The following is a 16,224-nucleotide window of genomic DNA, read 5'->3' as shown; positions in this document are numbered from 1 at the left end:
ATTCACTAGAATCGTTATAAAAATACTCCATTACTCAATTACACGTACTTTAACTTTGACAGTTTTCATTATGGAGGCACACACTGAGAAGTCATAGCTTGGATTAACTCTCTTGTTTGATATTATTGGATCACTAATACTGATGCATTCACGTGTAAGCACGGGTTTGTTGATGTAGTTTCTTAAGGTGGGGCTCGTTTTAGTTCCAGTACTGGTCGGGAGCTTAATCGAAAACAGTGCAACGCGTTTTCTAAGCTGACGTCTTGTGTACATCAAATCTGAAAGCTAACTTGTAACTACTTCATTAGTAGCAGCTGTACTAAACTGTTAACCATCTCATTTAAATTTCGATATTAAGTTCATTCGCCAATAATAGTGAATTGTTCCTTTGATACTCAGTCACTTGACAGTAAGTGGTTGCTTGTTTTGTTGCTGTCTGTCGGGCTCCCCCCCTCTTAGTCACTTAGTTTACCAGTGATGACTATCGGGCTGATTACAGTCATATTTCTGACATCACAGTCTTTGGTCTCAGAAGACGGGACTGTATTCAACTGCTGAAAGACAACAGGGTGATCATTTGACTGTGCAATTAAGTCATCTAGTTCACTAGGAAATCCTGCAAGTGTCGTTTAGCAGATAACATCCTGTCGACCCTCTCATGTGTTTACTGAAGCTGAAATTGTACTCTGCTGCATCACTTAGTTCATGAAACGCCATCCGGACAGTCAGCTAGCCTGCTGAAACTCAGCTTAGTGCAAAAACAGGTGCACAATGAATAGTAAGTTTGCCTGCGTGCTGCATCTTTTTAGACTTTGTTGTAGATTTAAGGATCTTCGACTAACTTCAACACAAAGCTCACTCTGTTTGTAACTGTAAACTAGACACAGAATCTAAGGGCTACTTTTAATTTTTTTACACTGCTGACTGAAAGCAGATGTGGTTCATATTTTTTAACACCCTTATCTTGAAATCACATTTTGTTATATCTGACTACATATCGGATGTTGAACTGCTGTAAATACCCTACTTACCACAGACTGAAGGAGCTATTCTTAAGATTACGAATGAAGCATCTCAGCACTCACGGTGCAGGTGGGTGTTCAGACTGAAATGTGCCATTGCATGAGTACAGCTGGCTAAACAAAACCCATGAACAAACCCACATATTAGATTTTGTTTTAAACATTTACCAGTGCTGAAATGTACAACAGCCCAACAGGTACAAAGAGGCCTGTAGAAAACACACAAAGCAATAAAGCTGCCCCCCCCCTTTTTTTTTTTTTTTGGTCAAAGTGTCATTTGACCAGAGTCTGACCTGTTGGGGCTGCTCGCTTTGAGGTGGTGGCTATGTATGACGTTGAAACAGCATGCGCAGAACTGCATGTCCTGGTTTGCATTCATGGTTTTTCAGGAAGTTATTTTAGCAAACTGTAATCTTTGGTTTGCAATAGAGACCTCTGTTATTAGCCGTCGACGTGTTACTGTGATTGCAACAAATAAATATGAATCTATAGCATGTGCTGGAATTCTTAGAAGGTCTTTCAATTAAAATGTAACAAGTCCAAAAATTGTAGTGGGATTTGTGTCAAAACCAAACTAAAGCAAATGTGTGAACAGATACCTGATGGTGTTACTTCTCGAACATCAAGGTAGAATCTCTGTGAGCAGACTTTTCAACCTGCTTTTGAAGCAATTCAACGCAACCGATGTTAAGCCCTGCCACTCACTGCTCAACACTGCAATCAATTCTTAAAAAAAAAAAAACTCTTTCAAACGCAGGTAAATGCAGCTGTTAATTTTGCTACCCTGTGAGTGCAACAGTAAGCTTCAGTTTAGCTGCCTTTGATCTATTATAACTCAGTATGGTGGACTGAGACAGCTGCTACACTTTGGTTATTTACACACACACACACACACACGCACACACACTTACACATATTCTCTCACTCTGTCTCACATGCATAACATCCTCCCCATGCAGAATTTCTTTCTTTTTTTGCAGAGATAAAAAAAATGACACCCCTGAGAGTTTGGCTGTTACAAACAAAGCAAAGCAATAATTTCTGATTGTTTATACAGTCGAATCCCAGCAGACTGGATCTCTGGTATCTGAAAATGTTCATCATCAAAGTACTTGTGTATCTTAACAGGGCTCTCCTACGCTGTCGTGATTATTATAAAGTGGAAAAGACTTGTCATTTTTCAGGCTTAGGAGGGGTGCAAGCTGCTCAAAAATCAACGTGGCTTTTAGTGAGGAAATTGAAACCCTCACAGTTAACGTTATGACAGAAGAAATCGGCCAAACTGGCTTGATTTGTCCCTCCATGCTCGTATGTATGGGATGACAAATGAACTAAATCTTTAGATTATAACATTTAATCTCCCATCTCTCCCTCCAGCAGGTTGGGATGAGCACCAAGACAAACAGGATTTGGCTAGTATAGGCTTGCTTGGTGAGTTAGCCGCCCACATAAATGTCCCTTTGAGCAACGTGATGGAGACGTTCCCACAGATCTCTGTTGACTGGTTGCCCCATGGACCAAGAGCCAAAAGCAAAGTGTGTTTCCTCTGTCTTCACTGTGCATACTGTATACATGTTATCAGCGCTGGCAGACTTTGTTGAAGAACTGGTTCTGTTTTTAATTTTAAAAAGAGCAATCTTAATAAATCGTTTATTCTTGACATTACCCTGAAACCCTTTGCGATGTAGATGAAGCATCTGATTATGTCAGATTTTTTATGCTGCATACAGTAAACACACTGTCTGCATCTTTACACAACAGAGAGGGAAAAAAAAGTTCAGTTTCACGCAAAAGTATTGTGGGTTATGTTAAAGGCTAAAGCGGCACATGTGAAAAGGGCCCTTCCGCCACTCGCCTTCTTAAAGCGTGACAAAAGCGTGACATTAAAGGCAGGATATGAAAGAAGAACAGGATGAGGAAAATATGACAAAGAACTTTTTTTTAAAAGTGTCATTAATATGTGTTTTTACACACGTCTGTATGTATAAGTAATGTTTTTAGAGAAATGTTTAGAGATGTTTTAGAGATATTTATATGTAAGGTATTTTTAAAGAGTGTAATAAATAATTATAAAGTGCTAATCTTGAGAAATGGCAAGTACACAATTGACAGCACTTCCACATATACACAGTGCCATCTGCTGCCTCACAAGAGAAAATTCAACCCAGTGCCTCTTAAATAAAACACCACAAGACATCAATAATTCACACTTCGCTTGCTTAAATTTATGTGATGGTACTGGCAAATGATCATTTTTCTACTTTTAAATGTTCCTAAAATGTAAATATTGTACTGCCTGTGTAAGATATAACGCTCTACAATGTTTTGATATACAGTAAGCCTTCTGGCATTGCTAGATTTGTTAGGGAGACTCTGTTGTGGATGTCTTAGTATTTTTCATCTAAAGGAAAATAAATATATATGCTGAGAGAAAAATGACATACCAACAAATTAAACAATGTATCTCAGTAAAGATTTTCAGTGTGAATATTTCTAAGAGCGTGATGAATGAATGTGGGACCCTCTTAGCTGATGTCTGTCAGTAGCAGTAGGCTGTGCCACGTGTGCTTTTTTTAAAAACATTTATCTGGTAAATTAGGGTGTAGTTCTTCACACTGGGGCAAATCTGTTGAGTTCACAATTCAACAGATACAACAACAGATGCTTTTAACAGTCATGTGTCTTAAAGCTTAAAGTCATTTTAATCACTTTAATCAAAGCTTTGTCTTGTGATATGTGGTATGTCTCAAATTTCCTGCTAGACAAGCCATGCCAGTGCATACAACTGTTCAGACTCTTCAGACGTCCATGTGACACAATCACATGGACGTCGGTGACACCTAAGTCAAAATCTTGTCTTAGCAGTTGCATATTTTGTTTTTAACTTACAGTGGTTTCAATGTTGCAGTATTTTAGGATTGGTGACATGGTAATGGAGACAGCTGATGAGCTGTGGCAATCCTTAAAGGGAGGAAGCGAAAGAAGAAGAAACTTACTTTTTTTCAGGTTTGTAGTTTGAAATCAGAAGAAGCAGTGGCTGTGGCGAACTTGGTTTTAGTCTGCTCAACAGCAGCTTTTTTAATTAGACTTTCCCTGACTGGTGAATATCCACATCTATCCCAGGCCATATATGCTTACACAGATGCACCACACTTCTTTATGACTGTGAAATAGATGTGCCCATGTGAAGAAAACACTCAAAAAAAAAAGACACAGCCACTGGCATGACTCTCAGTGAATCAGTGGGATGATGGAACCACATCTTTATTAACTTTTATCTGTACAGGAAAAAAAACCAGTCACCAGATCATGCAAAGCAGGATTGCATTACAAATAAAAACACAATATAAAACAAACATTTTATACTTTACCATAATTATAGAACCTCAAAAATAAATAAATATATTACAAAAAAATAAATAAACTTCTGACAAATACAATATGTCAAAGTTTACTTGCAACATAGTAATGGAAATGGATAAGCCGACAGGTTGATATGCAGGTCGTAGGATTTGTTTTTACGCGTACGTTCTTGAAATGCAACAACTGAACCAAAAATGACCGGTGAAGGTAGAGGGTTCAATCCAGGCTGCGTAAAATTCATTGCACCTATACATACAAGGCTAAGGACGAAACACCAACAGTTGTGATAGTACTCAGATCAGATGCTGACTGCACGTAAAGAGCAACCTGGAGAGTCACCATGGAAAGAAATCTTAAAGGGAATGTAAGAGTAAGGTATTCAACACATACACAGATCCCGTATGTATGATAATATAATAGGGTGACAGCACTCAACAGTCATGTCGAGGTGTTATTGCACTACTGTCTCAATGTCTTTTCATGAGAATAATCAACAAAGTACAATACTGTTGATAGATCTACACAGAGGTGAAACAAGAAATCACCAGTCACAACTACAGACATGAGTTACCACGTGAAATGCATTCATTTACTTGCCAGCCGTGCGCCTCCTAAACAGCAGTGGCACGCTGATTCCAATGCTAAAAGCTTCATAGTGAATGAATGCATTTTAATATGCAATTGACCCAGGTCTGCACAGCTAACACACATAGCTGTGAATCGAAAACATGTTCACAATAAGGCTACAACATCTAGAGAGAGAGAGAGAGAGAGAGAGGCAACGGAGGGCAAAGTCTAACACTGATAGAGCTCTCACTTGCTCCAAAAAGTCACACACTTGGAGGAGCCATGCACAACAAGTGAACACAAATGAACACACAGATATCCCCCCTCCCCCCTAAAACACACGCACACATAAATGAACTTCAAGGCTTATAGACAAAAAGGGGCAGCAATGACGAGCCCAGTAGTCGGTAGCCAAGGACCAGAGACACAATGGCTGGATTTACACAGACAGGAACAAATCTTTTAAAGAAGTATCTCTTTTTTTTCTTCTTCCCTTTTTACTGACTTGCTGACCAACGATTCACTGGAAACCATCAAATGTAGGAGAAACCAAATGTCATATCTGAACATTAACATTTGTATAAATCCAGCTACTGAATGAAAGAGTTATGTCACTGACTGCAAAGCTAATCAAAAAGTGCTGCTGATTTCTTTTTTTATTGTTATTGGCTTCTCTCCCATTATAGTTGTGTTTATAATGCATTTATATACTGTATATAAACTTATGTACATTCCATCTGTAGTCTTTAATATTATACTTTCATTATACCTTAGACTCTGTTCCTTTGTGTGCGCTGGGAAAAAATAATTTTTTATTCTATTCTTTCTACTATATCATAATATATTCTATATCAATGACTTAACTCCTTCAGACCTATTAGTCTGGGTTCATTCACGGAACATCCTACCCAGCAGGCCTCACTGTTACTCACACAGGAAAGCTAAAAGTGGAGCAGAAGAGGGACCGGGACAGAGGGAATACAGTACAGTTAACACACAAACTTTAATCTCAGACTGGTTCACATTTAATGTCAATCAAGTCATCACTGGCCAATGGTAAATGGAGGGTGTGTCTAGTCAGAGAAAAGGCTGGCGAAAGACTTTCGAAGGTTACGAATGGTCTCGGCCTTTGCCTCCTCCTGGCCTTCGCCTCCGGAGCTTGAGACCCCGCGGAAGAAAGAAGAGTCGCTGAAGGCGTTGAAGGCATTGGTCAGGGACTGGGATTTACTGGGAAGAGAATGGAGAAAAGGAGGGGGAAATCGAGAAAGGACAGATAAAGGAGAATTTGTATTCAAATGAATGAATGAATGTCTTTAGATAAGCGTGTTGATAATTCAGCTCTTACTTCAGAAGAGGGTGAGTCTTTTGCTGCGACTGTTCTTCCACCGTTGCCTCGGCCTCAGCCGGTGCTGCGGCTGCTTCAGCTGGGACTGGCTCAGGGTTCGGGGAAGCGGCAGCTGGCTTAACTTGAACTGGAGCCTTAGCTGGAGACTGGATGTTATGTTGGACCTGACTGGCTTTGGCTGGGGACGGAACCTGTGCTGGAGCAGAGACTGAGGCTGTATCTGAAGACTGAGCTGGTGCTTGGGCAGTGGGCTGGGGTGTGGGCGAAGCTTTCGGAGGAGGTGCGGTTTGTGGCTTAGGCTGGAGCTGTGGTTTGGAATTTCTGCGCATAGGAGGAATGGGTTTTGCAGGTGGTGTGGGTTTGGGGGGAAGATCTTTTGGTTTGCCAGGTGCTGGGGATGGGGAGCCTTGAGGCTGGGGCTTGGGCTGCTCTGTGGTTGGAGGAGAGGCTGGGGGAGAAGCCTGAGCTGCAGCTGAGGCTGCAGCGGGGCCAGAAACTACGGCTGCTGCTTTGGTTGGTGGAGAGCCTGGAGCTGCAGCTGCCGGTACTTTTGCAGGGGATGATGGTGAAGCTTTGGCTGGGGCTGAAGTGGAAGCAGAATCTGGGATTGGCTTTGTGACAGACGGGGCTCTCATCATTGGTGGAGGCCTCGGTACTGGTGGTTTTGTGACTGAGGCAGCTTTCTGCACTGGGCTTGGTTTCTGAGCCTGAGCTGGTTTCTGAGCTGGACCTGGACCAGGTCTCTGAGCCTGGCTGGGCTTTGGTACTGGTTCAGATGCTCTCTTAGCTGATTCTGATGATGTGTCCACACTCTGCGCTTTCACTGGTGCACCTAAAAGATGAAATATAGTTATATGAACTTGTACTTCCACTGCTATACAACACCCAAATGCAAAAAGGGGGTTAATAATAGAGACTGTTAGTGCAGCGTTAGACAACCAGGCATTTGTAACACTCACCAAAAACCAAAGCAGAACATGACAAAGAAAATGAGCTTGAATCTCAACATGCCCATTCACAAAATGATTTCAGACATTCATAGAAATCCTATCTAACTAATCTATCAAGAATAGACTGGGGCAAAGCAGGCTCTGAATGTTTTGGCTGTAATGACCAGCAGGGGGAGGCAGAACAGCAGTTAAAAGAAGGTGCGGTGATTCGCTTATCATGCCAAGTGTTATGCACAGTAAGTCATGTGACCAGCACTAGTGCGCTAATTAAAACAGGCAGTGACAGGAAAGAAACAGACTGACGGTGAGGAGAAAGACAGTAAACAGTTTCGAACAAGTGATCCAAACACAAGCAGCAACGTGGCGGGACATGCAACACAAAAGAATCAAGTGATTACACAAGCTGAGCTAGAAGCAGCAGGGCAGGGATGAGTTTCCAGCAGTTCAGAATTCATTTTCTCCAAAACAAAATTACTGAATGTAAATTACATTATAAAGCCTCTTTGAACACAGCTTGAAAAATGTAAACAGAATCCTGTTTATGGACTTATGAATTTATATATATTTTTTCTCATTACAAAAACTTCATGAAAATTCATCCCATGTGTTCTCAGAGAGTCACTGCTGCCAAGCAGCTAATTGGCCACGAGTCTTACGTTTGATCAGATTGTCATAAAGCATCCCAATGGTTGCTTGGGACTCACGACGCATAAAAACCAAAGAAAATACAATTTGTACAAACATAATTCATAAAGGGAGACACAATAACAATTTGCTTGGCTACAAACCCAGAATTAGGGAAAACTGTGTTTAGAGATTTGCTTAATATTTTGTTGACCGCTATTATAATTGATTTTCGCCATATCAGTCAAGCAAGTACAGAAAGTGGCAAACGAGTTTAGCTATATTATTAAAAATATTATTTAATCTCTTTATTTAGAAGAGGTTTAAAAATCAAAATCTTCATCAAATCTAATGCCAGATGTTCAAATATTAGCAATTCAATGGTCTGGATCCAAGCAAATGAGGAATGATCATGCAGACAAAGAAAAGTATGCTAATTTTTTTTAAAACTTTATTTAATCAGGTGTCGTAATTGTGAAAAAAAAACAACAACAACTCATCATATTTTGCACTTTATGAAGCCAGAATGCCTGTTTCAAGTATTATAACACAAAACAGTTGAGGCTTATTTACAACCAAACACAAACTCTAATCAGCTACTCACAAAAAAAGTCAAGATCTTGTTGCTCAGCCAGAAGGAAATCAATTTATTTAGCATAAAAATGCAATCTAAAGATTATAAAAATGATTTAAGCAGAAACCACAGAAACCCAATTGAGCTGGCCAAAATTTAACAAGCAGAGTGATGGTAATCTCTGTAAGTTATTTTGCTTTTCACTGAAGAACACATAAAAATAAAATATTAATCCACCAATAAGTGCACATGTTTTCACAGTGTTAAATTAGTATCACATATGGCATTGTTATTAATGCATAATTCATATATAGTGAAGTCCGATTTGCACATCTTAACACTCATTAGGCACATATTTATCTCCAGCAATTCACATAAGACACAAAAAGCTGCTATTTCTACAACATCTTAACCACCACATGGAGTACAGGCATTTGCCACACCCATGCAAAAAATGAGAAACCACAATGAACAAACATGCAAACCCAAATTCACACAAAGACAAACACAACAACTCCGACATTAATGGCTTTGTTAATGTAACACTTTGGGTAGCCTTTTATCACTGCGTTTAGTAGGCACACTTAGTTTTAAAACATCACCCCTGAGCACAAACACCACCACACACACTCTCTCACACACACACACATTTGAACACTTACATTACATCTGCAATTAAACTTAACATGCTGGCTAAGTGCATTTTAATATACATTTGCTTGTTAATTCAAGTGAATGCCACAAGTTAAAAACAGACAACACTGGCTTGTTAATATAAATGAATGCCACAAGTTAAAAAGAGGCAAGGCATAGCTTTGACAGATAGAAGAGGCTTCTTGCTGTTCTTGGACCCAGACTAGTGCACCAATCATTTCTGTCAACACCGAAGTGAAGCCATGATATCAATATACTAGTTTGAGGCAGTAATGAAGGAAACTGTTGAGTTCAAGGAACAAGGATCAGTATGCTCACAAAATACAAGCTGCTTCTACTCTTCTGCACTCCTTCATTTTCTTGCCAAGAGTTAGATGAGAAGATGAATATGCCTCTTGTACCTATACGGTAAACATGAAGCTACACTCAGCAGGTAATTAGGTAGACTAAAAACAAAGCCTGGAAAGAGGGGAAACAGCTCGCATGGCTCTTTCCAAAGAAACCATAGCAGATCAAAGTTGATTTTGACAAGATGTGTGTCATAATTTTGATGAATACAAAACCTGTGAAAGCCACAGAGCAACACATGACGTCAAAGTGCAAATCAGTGAGTTCTAAAGGTGTTTATTGGTGGATCGGGTTGCCAGGTAAGCTGTTTTTCCCAGTTTCCATGCCCAGGCAAAGCTAATGGTAGCTGCATATCTACAGTACAGAGAAGACATTACTGTTGGTCTTCTTGTCTAATTCTTGGCAGAAAAAAACCAAACAGGTCTATTAACAGATCGCTGGTAAACTGGATGATTGGGCATCTATGTGTTACAGTATCAAGTCCCAATTCAACGATGTGAAAGCACTGAATACTTATTTCCCACTTGTTTACTTTCTGATGGCAGTACTTTGTTTGATAAGGAAGATGTTCAAGTTAACAGCTAGTGGATACTTCATTTCAGAAAGTGATGTTAGCAAGGGGACTGTCCAATGATGAATTTAGTTAGTGTTTTCTAGACATGCTACAGCAGCAGCACTTTTACATTGGTGAATAGTGTTCAGAAACCTTGAGGTTGAGGACGTTGGCTTGAAGTCCTGTTAGGATCAGCCAGTCCTTCCTTAGGGGCAGCAGTCTAGTAGACAGAGAGGAGACAAGGGATCAATGGAAAAAAGAGTTGGCAAGGCAATAAAAAACGAGAAAGGGAAATTAAATTATATACAATTAAATTTCACAACAACAGTGGCCTCAAAACAAAACAGCAAGCTTTTTCATTATTTGTCACATTCAGTATCATAAAGAGTACAAGACGCAGTGAAAAATTTTTGAGTCCATGCTGCGGATGTAGCCACACCATTCCAGGGATTGTGGTTTTTAGCATGAAGGGTCTAGCCAGGACCCTTCATGCGTGGGACTCGAACTTGCAACTCCCACTCCAAAGGTGAGTCATGCTACCACTACACTATCGAGCTCCGGTATATGCAGCAGTAGTACAGCTGCAAGACGCTTTATATTGTAAGATAAAGACCCTAAAATAATACAGAGAAAACCCCAACAATCAGACGACCCCCTATAAGCAAGCACCTGGCAAAGCTGGGAAGGAAAAACTCCCTTTTAACAGGAAGAAACCTCCATCAGAACCAGGCTCAGTGAGGGGCAACTATCTACCCCAAATGGTTGGGGATAAAGGAAAACGAAGGTAAGGATGCACTAGTGAGTTGTGAAGGACTACAGTAGGTGCTTCCTGTGCACCTTGGAAACACTTGCTACTTTTAGATCACATTGTGGATTTCCTGATTCCACCATATTTATGATTGCTATGCTTTCAATGTTTGCTCTCCAAGGAATGAACATCAGCCATCTCTTTAAAGCTGATCCAGTTTTAATGTTAAAATATTATCATTAGTAATGAGAATGAATTCTCTAGCTCGAACCCAGAGACCAAATAGCAACCTTTATAGGAGTCCATCAGTTGGGAGCATAACCAGAAGCATCTATGTACTTCTCTAAAGAGGCTTACAGTATCTTTAAACCTGAAGTTATTCATCAGGATCCTTTGTAGATGCACAATTTTAAGTGGTCAGGACATGATTTCCACAGGGAGATCTTAAAACAGCAGCCACACTGTATTTGTAGAACAAATGCTACACAATGCAATATATTAAAGGCTTCACCTGTTGGGGCTGCACAGTAGCTGGCTTTTGGCTTTGAGGGGAGCGCGTTGGTGAGCGGGAAACGCTAGATGACCTGGAGGCCAGTGCTTGGTTCATCTTAGCCAGCACCACGTCTGAAATGAGCTGGCGGTCCTCTGCCTGGTGATCGCCAATCAGCTGCATAGATGAACCCACAACCTGGATAACAGGAGACAACAATATGAGAGACGAGAAGATGTACGAACTATGACTGGCTAACAAAGTCAGGACATTGAAGAAAAAAGGAGGTTAAACAGCACAGCGGTCTGAACCGAGTATCTAGGTGATTCTGTTATATTTCTCCAATTGCAGGGAAAGTGTAGTTTAAAATCATAAAAAAAGACAACATAAAAACATAAAACAGAAACAAAACACACCCACACCATTACAGGATTTTGTCTTTTAATGAGCAAAAACTGCCCTCAGTTTTACATCATTATAAAAAGTGACTCATGGGAACTGTGGAGGTATGTTTTTGTTATTTGTTTCCTATTTTTTCAGTTTCAGTATGAAATCTGCTTTCAGTTTAAATAGTACACAGTTTTATGACTGTCAAGTTTTTTCAAAGCTTAAATGGGATGGATGACAAGCCTTTTGTGTCATGTCGGCTCCAGGATAATTTCCCTGTACTCTCTCTGATGCATGGTCTCTTTTTTATCATTTTTAGTCATACAGTTATTTCCACAAACATATCTTGTCTGAATCATCACTACATAATCCTGTTATTTTAAAACTGTCACCATATCTCCCCCTCCATCTGTCTAATCTGTTTATCACAAACACACTCTTAGCTGTTAGACTACTTCAGCTTTTGCTCTACTCTTTCTATAAGTTGATTAGCTGCCGTCTAGAAACATCGAGTTGGTTTGTCTGTTCTGGCTTCTTTATTGACTTTCACAAAGCAGGTTGTGTTTTACCATATCTGAAGTGTGCTTACCATTTTGTCCCATCTTTTCATGGCCAATTATCACAATTTTGATAAGAACTGACCCATAAATGAGCAAGCTGCAATGACCTACATAATTATGATGCTCTGTACTTACTGCTAAAATTGTTCCACGAAGAAGCAGCTCTTTCTAGAACACTTTAGTTTCTGCCCTACAAACCCAAGCTTGTCAAGCTGCTGGTCACTAAACATTTCATCTTTGGCCTTGTACTCCTGAATTCTACCTATTTTTCAACAGCTTGGTAGTAGTGTTGCTGCGATAGTCTGAGTCCCTCCAATTATTTGCAGCTCATACTTTTTCTTTTTGTATCAGTTCTCTGCCTTTGGGTTCAAACATACTCCCGTCAGTTTCTGAAGCTTAACCTGCCACACTGAAGTGCCTTAACTACCCAACTTTAAGAGAACCAATACAGCCAGAAAACCAATTCTCAAAGCTCCTCATACTTTATTGTAACCTCTTTCTATGTCAGCTTCTCTTGATCATGGCTCTATCTCAGCCTGAACATTGAGAATCTGGTGCAGTCATCCTGCCAGATGCCTCCAATCTGTCCAATCTGGACTCATTCCTAAATCTAAGCTCTTATACTTTATAGCCTTTAAAAACTTTAAAAAGAGTGTTAATGGTTTTGGTTTATGTAAACATTTTCTACATAAAAGGTAGCATTACAGCAGAAGAAATTTATACTTCTACTTTCCTGTCATCACGACTAAAGGCTGCAAAACACAAAAACCAGTTTGTGATAAAAAACAAAAATACTGGAAAGGCAGAGGTGAAAGAGAAATAGAGAGATAGTAAAGTTTTGAAACACCCAGACAGAGCAATCTGTTGTAAAAGATGAACATAAAGTGACACAAATTGTGAAATGTATGCACGTCAGAGTGTCACCAGACATCAGTTATTAAACCCTTAATGTGCATTCAGGTTACCTGAATCAGTTTATTCCCAGCCAGACAATCTCTGCTCCCAGCAGTGTAAATTGGGCCAGACATGCTAAATTTAATATGCTTATGCAACACAGCTCCCACAGGCTGATGTCAACGTGGCGAAAGTTTCCAAACAAAAAGCAAGAGTCAATAAATACAGTGATGCAGGAAAAAGTCTAAAAATCTTTTGTTTTGTTTTACTCCTCCCTTCCCTTCCTTTCCTTCTCACCTCTGTAATGTAGTCGTTTCCATCCTTACCACAGATGGCTTTGACAGCACAGATATCCAGCCCTCCAAAGATCTCTGAGCAGGTATCGACCCACAGTTTATACCTGTCACAAAGAAAAGCGTGACAAATTAGGCCTATTAACAGCTGTCAAAGGCGACTATAGGTGACAATGTGCAACAAGATTAGGTAGTTAACTTGCGATTATTTTTCTTTGCTGTGTCAAAACAAGGTGGGAGATGATGGTGAACCTTTCCTGCCTTATTGTTAATGAAAAGTTTGGTTCTTGCACACTAATTAAGCAGTGGTATTGATTTATGTATCACTTCAGCACAGCGTGTAGCAGAAATGTTGTTTGGGCTTAGATCCCAATGGCAAACTCGTTCTTGAGCCTCTCTAGCTCCAGGCTGTAACCTATGAAGGTGCTGTTTTTTTCCTTGCTTTACTCCTCACAGTCAATCTAGGGTAGAAACAGACGGATCAATACTCACCTGAAGGATAATGTACTCTAATCCAGTGTTCTAGCCCTGCTAGCTTCAATAAGCATAACAGAGTCCATGAAAAACTGAAAACTGAGCTAAAAGTTGTTTGACAACTGCAATTCTATAAATAATATTTGAATAATAATGTTTGCACCGTTTGTTCCAGGGCTGCTGTACACAGATAACGGTGCTGAAAGTGCACTGGATACTGTTTACAGTTCGACTTACTATACCTGTGCTCTCAATACTGTGCTGAAATGCATGCTTCACCCATGAGCAGATGATGTGAAAACAGTTGTGGTACAAAATGTCAACGGCTTTCAGCTGAATTAATCTGAGTACACTGACTAACTGTGGTAAAACACAAGAGAGATGTGTGTGACATCAGGGCAGCCTGAGCATCACTAATGTGGAAGCGGTGCTCACTTGTCAGTCATGGCTACTTGTTCCAACATGGCAGATCCAGTGTTGCTTTTCCAATTACCAGAGATAGATGTTCGCCTGGAAAAGGAGAGGAAATTGTGCATTAAATTATTATGTTAAAGCCTCATTACAGAGTCAGCCCTTCAGTATAGATATTATAAATGCAGGCAATTAAAGGCAGAGAGAAGTAAGCATCCTTGCAGCAGGAGGTTTGTGGCTTCAGCTACTAACTGCAGTCAGGCAGAGAGCAAAGCTGTAGGTTCTCTGTCTGAATGGCAGTTCCATAACCATATGCTAGCATATGCTCTATGGTAAACTTCAGGATTTATATTTCTGTCTGCTAAAATGCTGGTACATGAGCGCGCACGCACAATATGTCATCCCTAAATCCAAATGACGCACAAGGACAGCACACTTACATGTAGGCTTTGTAGTCCGTGCCAATTTTCTGGACCCTGATGTCGTACTTGGCGTCTACGAATGGCTCTGTAGTACAGTAAGTCTGAGTGATGGCCACCACACTTGCAATGTCCTGGAAGTCGCTCACATTGTCCACCTTAACCTACAGTGGAGTAAAACATATAAATACTTAATTTATTTATTCAAATAAAGAAAGACTCAAAATGCACCCAGTCTTACAATTTGTCACGCAAATGCCACCAATGCACATTTCACCCCCTGCTGGTAAATAGAAAAAGTGCAGGTTAAAGCGCTTCTCCATTGGCTTTACTTTTAAGACCGCGAGGACTGTGATGGTATGTGTGGGTAGAACATTTTCAAGGATGAGTGGTTGTTGAGCTCCTGTAACTCGGTTGTAATACACAAATAATACCTTCTTGTGTCACAATAAATTATATTTAATGAATAAGGGTAACCCAGCACAGAGTTGGCACTACATGGATCACAATGTCAGGAGAGTCAGGTCAGGACAGTGCTTGAAGTTGCCGTTTCTCAAATGTAGAACACAAGCTTGTTTAAAAACAAATGCATCATCACTACTGGACATACTCATGAAGTTGACTGGCTGTGTTCAAAGCCGATTGACAATGCAGTTGCTGCAAACTGTCTGGACAATGTTTGACCTGCTTGATTCTAACATTGGTTCAACTGGCCATCAAACATTGGTTAACAGTGTAAAATCAATCTAATGTCCAATCTGACCGGTTAAGACGTTTGCTTTCTCACATAAAGCTTCTCCATTTAATGTGCAGAAAAGTTCGGGGCTGCAGTGCATGTGTGAAAATGGCTTATTGAACTGAGCAGTTCAGGGGAATGATGTGTGGTGGATCGATCAGGAGCGGTAGAAACGCTCCACTCTGATTTCAGCCAGAAAATATTAACACAGTTGTCAATCAATAACAGCACAATGTTTGGACAAAAGGTAAAAGGGAAGAGAGAATAAAAATGATGAACTGATAGGAGGAAAGGGATAAAGAAGGACATCTAAGATGGAAGCAGAGGATGGGAGAAGGCTATTAAGTGCATGCGTACGCCAGCATAAGCACTAACAAGTATAATAAATGTGATTCTAGATGTAGTGGTGCTTTATGGTTACCATTTAACCATCTAAGCTAACTACTATAATAGCCACATGATTTGTCCTCCATTCACAGAGCCAAAACTATTTCATGGCTGTAATATTTCATCACTGCATATCCTTGAATGGCAGCTAAGTAAAGCAGGTGTGGTTAAATGGTTAATCTAACTGTATATATGTCAGTTGGTAGATAAATCAGTCAATTACCTTTCCCATTCCAGAGTGAGCATGTCCAATCTTCACCACCACTGGGAAGCTTGGTGTTGTAATCTGCAAATAAACAGTATAACTGATGGATAAATAATGATGAAGAAGCATAATGACAACTTATGTTAGTTATAATAACAAACTGGAAAATCCTGCAGTGAAAAATAAGAGGCCCCTTTAGCAGTGGTCGTTATTAGTAAGG

General features: G+C 40.0%; 1 protein-coding gene across 1 annotated transcript in view; it reads right to left on the bottom strand.

Moving 5' to 3' along the window:
• Window positions 1–4,251: 4,251 nt before the first annotated feature.
• syn2b (synapsin IIb) overlaps window positions 4,252–16,224 on the bottom strand; it is an 87,110-nt gene continuing 75,137 nt past the window's right edge. The window contains exons 6-13 of the mRNA XM_084928682.1: window positions 16,023–16,085; window positions 14,698–14,840; window positions 14,282–14,356; window positions 13,377–13,479; window positions 11,260–11,436; window positions 10,154–10,220; window positions 6,298–7,129; window positions 4,252–6,179 (exon numbers count right to left, since the gene is read on the bottom strand). Of these exons, the coding sequence (XP_084784808.1) occupies window positions 6,026–6,179; window positions 6,298–7,129; window positions 10,154–10,220; window positions 11,260–11,436; window positions 13,377–13,479; window positions 14,282–14,356; window positions 14,698–14,840; window positions 16,023–16,085 (1,614 nt within the window). The 3' untranslated portion in view covers window positions 4,252–6,025. The remainder of the gene's footprint in view (window positions 6,180–6,297; window positions 7,130–10,153; window positions 10,221–11,259; window positions 11,437–13,376; window positions 13,480–14,281; window positions 14,357–14,697; window positions 14,841–16,022; window positions 16,086–16,224) is intronic.

This window comes from Perissodus microlepis, chromosome 5 (genome assembly GCF_051167445.1).
Source record: "Perissodus microlepis isolate ML-2025 ecotype Zambia chromosome 5, ASM5116744v1, whole genome shotgun sequence".
NCBI lineage: Eukaryota > Metazoa > Chordata > Actinopteri > Cichliformes > Cichlidae > Perissodus > Perissodus microlepis.
Note: the sequence above shows the minus strand (reverse complement) of the source record. Positions and strands in the feature narration are given on the sequence as shown.